This window comes from Bipolaris sorokiniana (genome assembly GCF_000338995.1).
Source record: "Bipolaris sorokiniana ND90Pr unplaced genomic scaffold COCSAscaffold_5, whole genome shotgun sequence".
Taxonomy (NCBI): Eukaryota; Fungi; Ascomycota; class Dothideomycetes; order Pleosporales; family Pleosporaceae; genus Bipolaris; species Bipolaris sorokiniana.
In genome coordinates this window covers 32,106-44,721 of record NW_006911899.1, presented here as the reverse complement: position 1 = coordinate 44,721, position 12,616 = coordinate 32,106, and the positions used below count along the sequence as shown (strand labels likewise).

At 49.5% G+C, this 12,616-nt stretch overlaps 6 protein-coding genes across 6 annotated transcripts; 3 read left to right on the top strand and 3 right to left on the bottom strand.

The window, feature by feature from the left end:
* Positions 1–4: 4 nt before the first annotated feature.
* COCSADRAFT_113823 (uncharacterized protein) lies at positions 5–1,507 on the bottom strand. Its single transcript, XM_007700280.1, has 2 exons — positions 972–1,507; positions 5–889 (listed from the first exon to the last, which is right to left on the bottom strand). Exons 1-2 carry the CDS (start codon positions 1,373–1,375, stop codon positions 448–450), a joined length of 846 nt encoding a protein of 281 aa, XP_007698470.1. The 5' UTR covers positions 1,376–1,507; the 3' UTR covers positions 5–447.
* A 98-nt stretch (positions 1,508–1,605) lies between these two features.
* COCSADRAFT_35346 (uncharacterized protein) lies at positions 1,606–2,555 on the bottom strand. Its single transcript, XM_007700092.1, has 2 exons — positions 2,164–2,555; positions 1,606–2,097 (listed from the first exon to the last, which is right to left on the bottom strand). Exons 1-2 carry the CDS (start codon positions 2,173–2,175, stop codon positions 1,765–1,767), a joined length of 345 nt encoding a protein of 114 aa, XP_007698282.1. The 5' UTR covers positions 2,176–2,555; the 3' UTR covers positions 1,606–1,764.
* A 442-nt stretch (positions 2,556–2,997) lies between these two features.
* COCSADRAFT_113820 (uncharacterized protein) lies at positions 2,998–6,090 on the top strand. Its single transcript, XM_007700279.1, has 2 exons — positions 2,998–4,188; positions 4,235–6,090. The coding sequence occupies exons 1-2, from the start codon at positions 3,225–3,227 to the stop codon at positions 5,767–5,769; spliced, it is 2,499 nt and encodes an 832-aa protein (XP_007698469.1). The 5' UTR covers positions 2,998–3,224; the 3' UTR covers positions 5,770–6,090.
* A 381-nt stretch (positions 6,091–6,471) lies between these two features.
* COCSADRAFT_139008 (uncharacterized protein) lies at positions 6,472–7,986 on the top strand (the record flags this gene model as incomplete). Its single annotated transcript, XM_007700278.1, has 2 exons — positions 6,472–6,746; positions 6,802–7,986. Exons 1-2 carry the CDS (start codon positions 6,513–6,515, stop codon positions 7,984–7,986), a joined length of 1,419 nt encoding a protein of 472 aa, XP_007698468.1. The 5' UTR covers positions 6,472–6,512.
* Positions 7,987–8,564: 578 nt separating this feature from the next.
* On the bottom strand, positions 8,565–10,161 carry COCSADRAFT_158938 (uncharacterized protein; the record flags this gene model as incomplete). The annotated part of the gene is made up of 4 exons (XM_007700277.1): positions 8,565–9,344; positions 9,391–9,875; positions 9,940–10,032; positions 10,092–10,161. 4 exons carry the CDS (start codon positions 10,159–10,161, stop codon positions 8,565–8,567), a joined length of 1,428 nt encoding a protein of 475 aa, XP_007698467.1.
* Positions 10,162–10,894: 733 nt separating this feature from the next.
* COCSADRAFT_86381 (uncharacterized protein) lies at positions 10,895–11,155 on the top strand (the record flags this gene model as incomplete). Its single annotated transcript, XM_007700276.1, has 1 exon — positions 10,895–11,155. A coding segment is annotated over one exon (261 nt), but the record flags the coding sequence as incomplete, so codon positions are not given.
* Positions 11,156–12,616: the final 1,461 nt, after the last annotated feature.

Genomic DNA, 12,616 nt, shown 5'->3' with positions numbered 1-12,616 from the left:
TGTGGTTGAATTGTTAATAGGCAGTCTCCGGTGTAGCCGACCCTGGTTTGCTCGGCCGAGGTGTCTAATTGCTCTTGTGAGCTTCTCACGTGCTCGACTAGCCCTATTTGTTAGCTAGAATGCGGGGGTGATCGTCGCCCTGCTTTTAGCAAGGGGATTTTCAGCTATTTTGAGTATAGTGCAGGTGTCGTCCATATGTGCATATGTATGTATTGCCGATATGAAAATAGGGACAGCACGATGATGAAAGATACTGATAAACGACCGAGAACCCGATGTGCTACTTCGTTGTTTCCTGGAGGAATTGGTTACGCAGTGATCGAGTAATTAAAGCAGTCTTTTTTTTTAAGAAAAGAAAATCATAGCATCTATGCCACTTTTGAGTAAGCCATGAATCCCTCTTGACTCTCTTCATTTTACAGAACTACACAATGTGTGAACGAACCATTACAGCTTGGAAGGTTGCCAATTTGGCTTCCGCTTCTCGGCAAAAGCCCGGAGTCCTTCAAGAGCATTCTCGCCAGTGTTGAGTCCATGGTTGTATTGTTCGATTACTAGTTGAGTGGCTCGCTCAACGCTTCCAGTCTCCCAGGCCTCTCTCAAAGCTGCTCTGGTGACAATGGCCGAGTCTGGTGAGATTGCAGCAATCTCACTTGCTAGCTTGAGTGCCTCTTGTACAACCGTTTCTTTTGAGGGGGATATGCGGTTGACGAGGTTGAGCTCTTTGGCTCTTTGAGCGGTAATGGGTTTCCCTGTAAGGGCCATTTCGGATGCGATAGGTAAGCCGACATTGCGGACGAGTCGTGGCGGGCCTCCTGCACCAGCAAAAATGCCACGGAGAGCTTCTGGGAGACCGAATGTCGCATGTGGTGCTGCTACCACCATGTCACTGCGCAGGAATCAGTATTTGATTGTGTGTGGAATACACGCCTGGAGGGGTTTTTTTTTTAAAAAAAAAAGGTGGAACGTACCAGCCCAATACAATCTCGAAGCCGCCTCCGAGCGCGAATCCATTGACGGCTGCAATGACAGGCTTCTTACCCATGCGCCGACTTAGCCCACCGAACCCACTAAGAGGATGTCTCATAAGACCTGGGGTGGCCTTTAGCTGTCCGCTCCGGATCTTTCCTAGCTGTATCAAGTCCTGTCCTGCACAGAAACTCTTTGTGCCAGCCCCAGTAACGATGGCGACGCGTAGATTAGGCTCGTGGTCGAACCAGTCAAAGACCTCGCCCATTTCGAGATGTCCCTCAAAGGGGATGCTATTCATCTGCTTTTCTCTGTTGATGGTAACGAGGAGGACATGGTCGGCAGGGTAGGATAGGAGGACGTGTGAGGTAGGAGGCGGCGTGGTTTGGGGCTTGACCGACGACATGTTGGCGGTGTTGGTGGCAAGGTTGGCGGACGACTTGAGGTGGCGCGAAGAGGCGAGACAGGTCGCGGGCCTGTGCAATGCTAGACGGAGGTTACATGGCGGGTAGAGTATTGCCGGGAGTAAGTATTCAAGGAGGAGGGTAAGTTAGTGAGGGCGCGCGTTGAACCGAGGCATGTTTCCCCGCACAGCTAGCCGGCAACTGCGTTAGTGCCATGGCCATCAGCGACACGGGTGGTGACGAATCATAAGTATATTTAGTCTACCTAAGCAGTGATGTAGGATTCCCACGACAATTTGGATTCAAACAGGCCATTCGCAATAGTAGTAGTACATAGTTTTCCGAGTTGCTCAAAACGACACGTGACCAGCAGCAAGCGCCTTTTATTGTCCTAGCCTCGTCCTGGGTGCGGGCCTGGGTGGTGCGGGTGGCCCAGCAGCGGGTTCACAGACAGAGCAGAACACACGCCCCATGCAAACACTGCGATGACCAGAAACAGACCAATCAGATAGGGCACCGTCCGACGAGCGGGTATCAAGCGGCCATGGCCCTTGATGAAGGGTGGATAGATGTAGTAGCGTCGGCCAGGAGCAAAGGGATGTTGCATGGTGCTGGCTGGACTGACTTCGATGGCCGAGTCGCGAGAGGAGGCGGCGACATCGATGGAGCCATAGTGGGCGTGTCGGATGGACGAAGTGGGTACTTGTGTGGTGAGGGGGCTAGTCTGGGAGTGCGTGTTAGCCAGCTTCATGGGGGGAGAGTAGACCATGTCCAGGACGCGAGTACAAACCTCTTCTGCCATGGTATATCGCATCATCCGCAGCTGCGTGTCTGCAGATGGGAGCAAAGGTGAGCTTCGACGGATCGGCCCAAAGAGGCCAAAACAAAGCCAAGCACGCCTACACCTACGCCTGCTGATGGGCGGACCGTGTGTGGGAGATGGCGCGTGTCTGCGGCTCAGCCTCGTCGCCGCCGCTGCTGCTGCTTGGTGTATCCCTGGAGTGGCCGAGACGGAGCTACGAAGAGTCTGGCTTCGTAGGATAGGCGGCGGTATTCTTTTCCCTCGACCTACTGTTTATTTAATACTCCGAGTGCGCTGGCTGCTCGATTCACGACGTGCATGGCGCCACCTACCCCAAGCCAGGGATAAAGCAGATTACCGAGCGCTGTTTAGTGTTGCGATGCTCTCCACAGAGGGTCCCTTTTCCCCCAGTGCCCCCAGTGCCCCCTCCCATCGGTCTAGACTGATTGGGTAAAGGATGCTGGGACCGTCTACACCTAGGCTGGACAGAGCCGGGCAGCGTGCGGGTTAGTCGTGTAAAAGGTACTCCTGCTCATGGATGGGTTTCGGCCATTGCAATGCAAGGCCTGTGTTCCACAGTGCGTCTCGCCCTCTAGCCATGACAGTAAGCCATGTGTCGTGGTGGCCCGGTAGCGCGTGGTGGGGCACTGCAACTCGTGCGGCCGACGCAGCAAATGTGCAAAAACGAAGAACGAGACATACTACATATATTTGCATCATCAACCAACCCTCCAACCACGCCGCCCCCCTTCCTTTTCCTGTCGTCTACCTCTCCCGCCTCTCCCCCTATGCTTGTGTAACCAAACGGGCTCGAGCTGGGCTACACAGCACCTCTTGCCCATCCATTTACTCGTGCCTGTCCGCTCGCCCTCGACCTGCTCACCTGTTTCATCTCCCTCTATCTTCCCATCACAGCCCCCTGCCCCTTTGGGCTACTTGGGCTACGATTGACACTCACTAGCATCTTGCCCAAACAGAAAAAAAAAGAAGCGCCCCGTCCAACTCGTCTCGTTTGGTGCCGCATTCAACCGTTGATTTCTACCGCGACCATGGCTGCTACAACTGCGCCATCTAACCACACTACTACTATTACTACCAAAGCCGAAAATAGCCCCCAGCCACACCTGCCCAGCATTGGCGTCGCTCCACCCCCCATGGAACCTCCCCTCCCTCCCCTCCCTCCTCTCAACCCAAAAGACCCAGAAAACTACTTGAAGCGCTGCTCGGGCTATTGCAAAAAGACAAACTTGCGCTGCAGCGCTGCCATCGGCAAAAAGGCCCAAAAGGACACGCGTCCCACCTACCTTCCCACATGCGCCCTTCACCGCGATCAACAAAGCCTTGCCGGATGGTGTCAGTTCACCAGCTCGGATGGCCGTAGGTGTGCAAGGCTGTTTCGATGGAGCCCCCCGCACTTTGAACTTTGCGACCATCATCGGGGCCATCCTAGCACACCCTGTTATTTCCTAAAACAGCTACCGCTCGAGCTTCGCCATGAAGTATACCGATATCTCATACCCACCGAGCCCATAGATTCTTCCACTGCCGCCGTCCACGACCGCTCCAGCCAGGAACCCGACCAGCGAGCAAGTCGCTTATCCGTCCTGAGTTACCCGAGTCCCATGCGCGCAACACGTGTGCTCAGGTCCAAGTTTCCAATGAGGCTATTGGACCTTCTCAGTGTCTCACGCCAAGTCCATGACGAAGTAAAAGACCGCCTGTTCAGCACAGTAACCTTCAAAATCGACATCCGCAAAGATGGCACCTTCATGTGTGGACGCCGCCTGCTCGAGCCCAAACGAGCAGACGGCTCTTCGCACTTCTTGTTCGATGAGGCCGACCATGCAAAGAGGAAGTTTCTCAAATGTTTCGACTGGGCTTCCGCCAAGAACTACGCCGTTGACATATTGCTCGAGAATTGCCCAATCGCAAACCCGCACCATGTGTCCAACACGGCCAACATGACTATGAGATCTCGCTGGGATGAAGAGGTGGAGATTTACGACATTAGAGGTGAGTCCATTGTTCCATATTGGAGTACTGCTTCTGATACCCGTAGATTACATCTCTGTAGTTGTTTCTGGTATCTTGGCAAAGGCAAAGAATCTTTACAAGTTCCAGGTCCGTCTTTGCCTAGCCGACTTTGTTTGGCAACAAGAGCAAATCCTTTCCAATTCAAAGCTGCTTTTCAGCCCGTTTGAACGACTACGAAATGTGCGCCAACCAACTCTTGGTGGCGTCTTCACTGGAAGACCAGATAGCAATTCAATGTATCCCATTGAGCGCGCAACTAGTCGATATCCCATTGCACCTGGAACCGGATGTATACAATCAGCACTACCCGCCTACTATGAACTCTGCTCTGTGCCCTCTTTACCGACCGATAACCCAGTATTGCTACCCGGTATACCGGCATTTGATGCCTACGCCACTGAATGGAGGCGCCAGATCTCTTCCAAGGCCACTGCGAATGTTCTACAAGAGCCGCTCATCCGCAAAATGTTTACCGAGTTTCGCAACTTCTATACCGAATTCGCCAACCATGTGCCTGATATAACTTTGAAAAGCGGAAGGCATACATTCCTGCACCGAGCTAGGGTGGCACGTGAACAGGAAGATGTTATAGCTTTCAGAACCATCAGGGCAGAGCTCCTCGATTACTGGACCATGCACTTGGATGACCAGGAGCGGAAAAAACGTACCATGGAAACACGTATTGCCAAATTCCTTCAAAGCGACAAGTATCCGTCACATGTCTGGGAAGAGCAAATCCCAGCACAGTCACCCGACCCGATGCCCACTCAAATCTCTAAATCTCCTGTCGCCTTAGACACTGAAATCATGGCCAGAGACGGCATACCCATGACGGGTAATCTGATACGACGTAGCTGCCCTCCACCACCCTACCGGCAAATGAACCAACAGCCAGGACAACAGAACCCGTGTGTGAATCCAAGGCTAATAAACGAGATGTCGGAACAATATGCCTCTATGAAACGGCGACAGCTTCAACAAAGGTTTCTACAACAGCAAGCTCTGCAACAGCAGCTGATCAGGCAGCAAATGCAGCTGGCACGATTGGAAAAAGAAGAACAGTACTCGCCTGCTGCTATTATGCTTCAGCAACGAGATTACCTGCTCAAGAGGAAAGCTGCAGATGAAATGAATAAGATATATCAACAGGCAAACTTTGGAAATAAGCGAGATGAAGACGAAACAAACCTGCTGAGGAGAAATTCAGATTCTTCGCATTCTTCACAGGAAGCCCCGCCTTATGCCATGCCGTCATACAACAAACCAAACGCCACTGAGGGTCCCAGCATTTGCGCTGAACCTCTTGAAACGAGTCAGCGGGCAAATGATATCGTATCGTTCTCCTCAGTGATTGGAGACGGAGAGCCTGGACCATCTACCAAAAGATGCCGCACTGATTCTGGGTACGATGGCCAACATAGACCCTTGCCCACTGAAGACAACATGGAAGAGGTGAAGCATCAGGGCCAGGTTAGGGCAACATGGAGTGCCTCATCTTTTGAGTATGATGCTGATGCTATGCAACAACCATTTACTGGCAAAGGAAAGGAGAGAGTATGAAGTGTACAGGGATGGATATATCTATCTGGACTGTTTTCGAAAAGAGGAGCAATTTTGCAGTCCATCTGGCGAATCGTGTAGTTTGGTTAAAAAGACAAAAGCGATGATGGACACGATTGATAGCCAAAAATGAGACTGGAACACTAAACCTTTGGTCTCAGCCACTACTCATATCCAATACGATAATGAAATCAGAGAAATACATGTTACACGTCGGTAGATGACGTAAAGCAACATCGTATAAATCGGAAGAGGCAGAAAGACGAAAAAGTGACAGCTAGCTGCGGCTCATTGGTGTGTTCTCCGCTTTCTCTGCTCGACTGTGAGATTAAAGTACTTTGCCTTAACTCCGCATCCCTCGGATCTACGACGCATCCATTCATCAAACAGTCATGTCTGTTCATCGACGCCAGAAGCGCTCCCCCATTAGTTGTGAGCTATGTTGCATACGAAAGATTCGCTGCAGTTGACCGTGGGGCCCTTCGCCCTGCGAAACGTGCGTGCGGAGGCACCTTGCATCAGAATGTCACTATGCCCAGTACCATCGCATTTCAGTGTCCATCCTTCGCAACGCACCGCCATCGCCAGTGTCTGAGCAGTCGACACCAACAGCAGCAACCTTCCGATCGAACAAAGACCTGGCTGCACATATAGCCAACCTGGAAGCGCTCATACAGGCACAAGATGCAAATGCGCATTCGTCTTCTGCAGATACGATTTTGCCTTTAGGGAGGACAAAGGGCATGTTCTTGACGGCAGAGACTGGTCATGTGCGTTTCATGCCCTCTGCAGCCTCAGCAGACAGGGATAACTCTCCATATGATCCCCACCAGGCTCTATGTCGATCGGTAGGTTTGAGCGCTGGGCCATATCCTCTTGGCAAAAGAAAGATCGAGATAGACCAACTACTTGATGATCTTCCATCTCGACATCACTGCAGCCAATTGAAAGACATATTTTTTAGCTCATTTGCTTCCGTACGCCACAATGTGTCACAAGCGCTGCAACCATGGATTGACCTTGGTACCACAGTTGTTCCATATTCTGCATGATCCCATGTTCAACAAACAGTATGAAGACTTCGAACAGGCACTCGAATCAGTGTCTCTATCATGGCTAGCCCTCCTATATGCCATTATTGGGACATCTGTAATGGCTTTGGGACCGTCGAGTGGGCTTCTCAATGATCTCTCACGGAAAGAGCTTGTCGCTGACCAGATTGCCGAGCTCTCCGAACGCTATCGTAGCGCAGCCTTCAAGTGCTTGCAAGCTGATAACTACCTACGGCAACAGAATATGACTACGCTCCAGGCGCTTATCATCCTAATATATAGTATCGATCACAGCCATGGCCAAACCTGGATTTTGCTCGGCATGTCCTACCACATTGCCCTCTCCTTGGGTTGTCATATCGACCCAAGCGAGTTCCGTCTTGACGTTATCAGATGTGAGGAAAGGCGCCGCTGCTGGGCTGGCATCATGGTGCTATATATGATTCAAGCCATGTCCTTGGGTCGTTTGGGATCGGACCCATCAACCGCATCTAAAGGCGTTCAAATGCCTTCCGATCTAAACGACTTGGACTTGATCGCCGATGAATATATTTTGCCCATTACCTTCAACCGTCCATCACAAATGTCGTACCTCCTTCTCAAGTTTCGCCTGTATGAGATTGCGAACGAAGGCTCTTCAATGGTTCGAACTTCTCTGCATACTCCCTCTTCTCTAATCAGCAGATTGGACCAAAGGATACTCAATGAACAACGCAGTTGGCATGACAAGTATCTGTCGCAGTCGGGACTAGCTGCATTACCTGTATATCATAAAGTACATTTCAATATTTTGCAAGGTTGTTCGCATCAATTGATGTTGCTTCTTCACAACCACGCCTTGAGACGTTCCGTGGTGGACTCAGAACAATGCCGTCTATCGGTATCCAGAGTTGCGCATAGCGCAGAGAACACACTGCATATGCACACCGAACTATTTACCAAAAAAATCTTTTCTCCATTCAGATGGTATCTTCGAGGCATCGGCAGTTTCCATGCGTACCATGCAGCTGTATCACTCATCGCCGCCCTGACCGAACGCTCTTGGGGCTTGACTCACAAAGACGTTCTCTCAATGGTAAGGCAGTGCGCTGAAAGATTTGGGGCACTCACCGAAACAAGCATTATATGTAACAAGGCTCTGCCGGTGCTGCGACACGTGTTGTAAGTTTGTCGTCGCGCGTTAGATTTTTGTAACGAATGGGTTTCTGAAGACCTATAGGCATACAATGGACACGTGGACGATACATGGTGGGAATTAATCCCAGGATGACGGACTGCAGGTTTAGGATCAAAGCGAATACGCCTAACGCGTAATTTTCCCGGAGCCAGTATCTGATTCTGATCAATCAAGAAATGGATGTGGGCTGGATGAGACTTGCCACACTGTATATAGTCGAAACGCTAGCATGCTGGAAGACTTCAACCCCCAATTTTGGCTGACACCGTTAGGAGTCCTTTCGCAAGAGGTAGTAGTATCACCACTCACATCAAGATCAGCAGTATGACATGAGCGTCCCATACTGCTGCACCAAGATATTAAAAGAAAGGGTCATAAGAGAGCAAGAGAGAGATGAAAACAGAATACATCAGACAAGGTTGATAATAATGAGTAACCGAAATCATTGCTGGAAGAGAAAAAAACTCGGCTTGAGATTACAATGCATCTTTCCAGACACCGTCCGGATATAACTATGTATTCACCAATGTTCTTCCAATAAAAGTGGTACATGAGTTAAGCCTGAATCAATAGAGTTTAGAATCGATCTTCTTCTTCTTGATAGTTGGGAATTCTTGATCTGGCACGATGACATACGAATCGTTATCCTGACCCGAAACAGGAAGCTGCATATATTCCCTTTTACCAGCCTTGTGCACCTCTCCATTGATGCATATCACGTTCAGCTTATCGTGGTCTTGTAGGACGGTTATATCTTTGAGCGGATTACCATTGACCAAAATACAGTCGGCGTAGTAGCTCAGTTGAACTTTGCTTAGGTCATTCGATTGTATAAACAGAGCTGTAACCCCAGTAGTCGCTGCGATGATGGCTTCATGCTCAGTGAAGCCGAGGAGCTTCACAAAGTGCTCGAGATCCCGTGCATACGTTCCATGCGGTGTCCATGCAAAACCATAGTCGCCACTAGGCAAAATGACGATACCACGGCGATGCATCTCCTGCAGCCCGGCAATGGCAATATCAAGTTCGCGTTTGTAGCCAGCTTTCTCGGCCGCTTCTCTCGGATAGCCAAATGATTCCACCTCATTCAACGTGCACACCGGCCAGTTGATCGCTGGAGCAACAATATGTTTTGCCTTTGCTTGCTCGAGCATGTGCATGCCTCTATCGTCGATGTAAGAGGCGTGGTAGATTGCTTCGATTCTATGTCTGACCGACATGATGACGGAGTCACGGGCACGGGCGTGTGAACATAGACGCTTGCCATGTTTATGGGCTTCCTCCACGCATGCCTGGGTTTCTTCGTCGGTGAAGTAGCAGTCCTGGGCCGATCGTGTCTCCATAATCTTCCGGCAACTGTTAGCTTGAAGTTCAAAATGGTAAAGAAAGCACGGTTTCACTTGCGTCTTCCCCACTCATGCTCAATTTGATGTTGTCAACCCCAAGCTGGGCATGGTGTTTGATGACCTCTCGCATCTCCTCTGATCCGTCTGCAAAAGCTGTGATTCCTCTGACGGGCTCACCTCCCCGTCGCGTCATCTCTCTCCCGTTAGCCAGATATCTAGGACCAGGTATATCTCCAGCATTTATGGCGTCTCTGATAACGTCGAGTCTCTCTTTCGCAGAAGCAGCGCCAAAACACATGGTGTAGCCAGAATCGAGAAAACATTGTGCACTCCGCATAGTAAGGAGTGTATGTTCCTCCACTCCGAAGGTTCCCAATTGCTCGAGATCACCGCCGTTCCAGGTAAAATGGGTGTGTGCGTCTCCCAAACCTGACGTTAGCGCTCGACCTTTTCCGTCGAAGACGCTGACACCGGCTTGCGACTTGAGCTGTTCTACATCTGATACTTGACCCACCGCTGTAAATCGTTCCCCTTTTGCATAGTTATTAGCTCTACCTCTCGGTCAATCGTGTGAAGCGTCGCAATGTTTACGAACCTTCAATCAAAACATCTCCGCCGAACGGCTCCTTACCAGAGGAATCAAGGATGTTCACATCAAGAAACAGAATCTTCGATTCCGGATGTGTACCTGAGATTTTGTATCTTGTTGGTTGGAGGTTGTCTTCTCACTTGAGATTCTTGATAGACTCAATGTTCCTAGGAGGTCCTTGATAAGGTTCTGGCGCCACATCGACTGACGGCCAGGACCTGCTGTCATAGCTAGTGCCAGAATCGGTTCTTTCAAGAGTTATAATATTACTACAGTAATGAAAGATAAGACTATGGATCTCGAAAACACTTGCTCAGAGTCTACAATATATGATTTCAGAAAAATATAACACATGAAAGCCTTTCATAAACCCCCACGGTCGGCTAGAATGAATGGCGTTTTGAGGAGTTGGTGATTCTCTACCTAGATGACGCACTCTACATGGATCGTGAGCATAGAATGAGGTTTTCCCGCAGACTGTATGATCACACTTCGGTTTCCACCATCTCCGCCACCCCGCGCTTACCCAATCCTATCCTGCCAGCCAACCGTTGGTTTCCAAAGCAATTCCGCTTACTTCCCCGCATGCTATATGACACTTGCACGAGATCACTCTTTCGCTGGATTGACTAGCAGCCAGACATTGCGACCACATTTTTTCTTTACCTGCAAGCGAGACTCGACATACGACATGGGGTGGCTGAGAGCCGTGCACGGTGAGACAACTGAGTTGAAGTCCAATCAGAATCGATTAAGCGTTGAAGTAAAAGGAAACCAAGAGTTGGACAAAGAAAGTACCTCTAGTACTAAAAGGGTTCCCATTAGTGCATCCCCGCACCCGCAAGAGTTACAGCCCCTTCCATTCGTCTATCGTGATACCCCCAATTCTGAGCTGCCTTTTCTTTCTGCTGCTCAAGTTGCTCTCACTTGCTAGAAATACGGAAGCAATCGGAAAGAACCATTGTATATTGTTGTGGATGATATAGTGTACAATTGCACGCAATTCGTCCGTGAAAATACAGGTGGTCCTCGAGTGATTGAGAACTTCAAAGGGCAAGTTTTCTCGTGGCAGTTTTGGAGATTTCATTCAGCAAAGAACATAGAGGAATGGGTAAAGCCGGTGAGAGTTGCGCGTACAAAAAATGTAGGGAACAGATGGAAGGAAAGGCTGAGATGGGTGGGGTTGAGGAAGCTTGGCGCGGTGGAGGAAGGAAGTTGGTGATTCATATACTTTCTCGTCATAATACATAGTATTGGAGTTTGCAGCTTGATTGATCGTTGGCGTTTCTAGATCCATCAGCGAGAAAGAAGGATACAATGTATCTGTAGGTCGAAACAGGGAATACATCAATAAAGCAGTGACCTTATTCAATCATTACTGCCGCCGTAAGCTCCAGCGTACGGTAGTCAGTTTGAACTCGTTGTTCCTTTGATGCGGCGTGTTGCGAGAGAAAGGTATTTCCTAACATCAGACATTGTGGTCATGTTGGATTTCTCGTTAGTCCGATGATGCTAAACGCTATATCTAGGGTTCTGTGTTTAATGTTACAAATGGAACTGGAGGACTGGTAGGTATTGACTCACTGTCTTAGATGCTTGCGCTACTTACCTCGTTTGCAGCAGACATAGGTAGATAGCTCCCAATCAAATATAAAAGAAATGAAAATGCATAAGGGCCTAACGATGAAGCAACTGAACTTGTAGTGGTTGGGGGTTTGCTGCTGTTAGCTATGAAATTATTGGCAAGAAGCAGGAGCTTATTTTTGAGAAAAAGTAGCGGAAGTGAAGAATCTATGAGCTGCTAATATTGGCGACAGTGGAGATAGCTCCTTGAATGAGCCAGAATTAGCAGAATGACTTCTGGCCGCAATTGCTTCGTCGCAATGCCGGTTTATGCCTAGAAAGTTCAAGCATTGCTCACCATCCCAGATAAACAGAGACCTGGATATACACGCGATTATGCCCGTGTCAGGAGTAAAAGGTCACAGCCGACCAAAAGTGAAATGTAGCATACGACGGAAATGCAGCTACACCAAGAGTATTGTCAGCTACAAACTCAATCATGCCCGAGATGAAGTTGCACAATCTGCCGAAGAATAAGAAAAAATAGATGAGAATACCAGAAGTCTTGGTGCCATACGCTTCGTCTGCGGGAAGAGATACGTAGAAGAATCTTTCTTGTCAATGAAAACAATCTTAGTGGTGCTAGAATTGCAAGACTTTTGTGCATGATAAGGAGAGATGGCCATTCTGACCTAGTAACACATCCACTCACAGTCGGGAAGGGCTCAAGGCAGTTGTTAGACGGCTAGCTTTCTCTTATATCGAGAATATCGCATCGTTGTGCATATGCCGTACTTGATGAAATTGCGTAGTATGCAACATGTGAAATGAAGCGGAGAGAATGCCCTCTAAACAGTAACCTAATCACAACTGATGGACGCCTTCCAACCTGAACTTGATGTTGAACAGCTTCGTAAGTTGGCTTTTCACTCGGTGCTAGCTTGGCTTTGGCTCATCCCAGATCTCACGAGAAAAGCATGCGTGGTTTTTGCACAGTTATCCGCCGCGCATTGAGCGACGCCAAGTCTGCAGCGGGAGCCCCGCAGTACGTACCCTCTCTGCTATCCCCGCCATCTCCGCGATTCTCCCTCCGCGAGTTCACTATTTCCCCTCTTTACCC

Excerpts from the sequence above, each read along its gene's own strand:
- COCSADRAFT_113820 (XM_007700279.1), top strand. The coding sequence starts at position 3,225 with ATGGCTGCTACAACTGCGCCATCTAACCACACTACTACTATTACTACC. Across the intron at positions 4,189-4,234 it reads GGAGATTTACGACATTAGAG|ATTACATCTCTGTAGTTGTT; the intron begins GTGAGTCCATTG and ends TGATACCCGTAG.
- COCSADRAFT_113823 (XM_007700280.1), bottom strand. The coding sequence starts at position 1,375 with ATGTCGTCGGTCAAGCCCCAAACCACGCCGCCTCCTACCTCACACGTC. Across the intron at positions 890-971 it reads TTCGAGATTGTATTGGGCTG|TGACATGGTGGTAGCAGCAC; the intron begins GTACGTTCCACC and ends ATTCCTGCGCAG.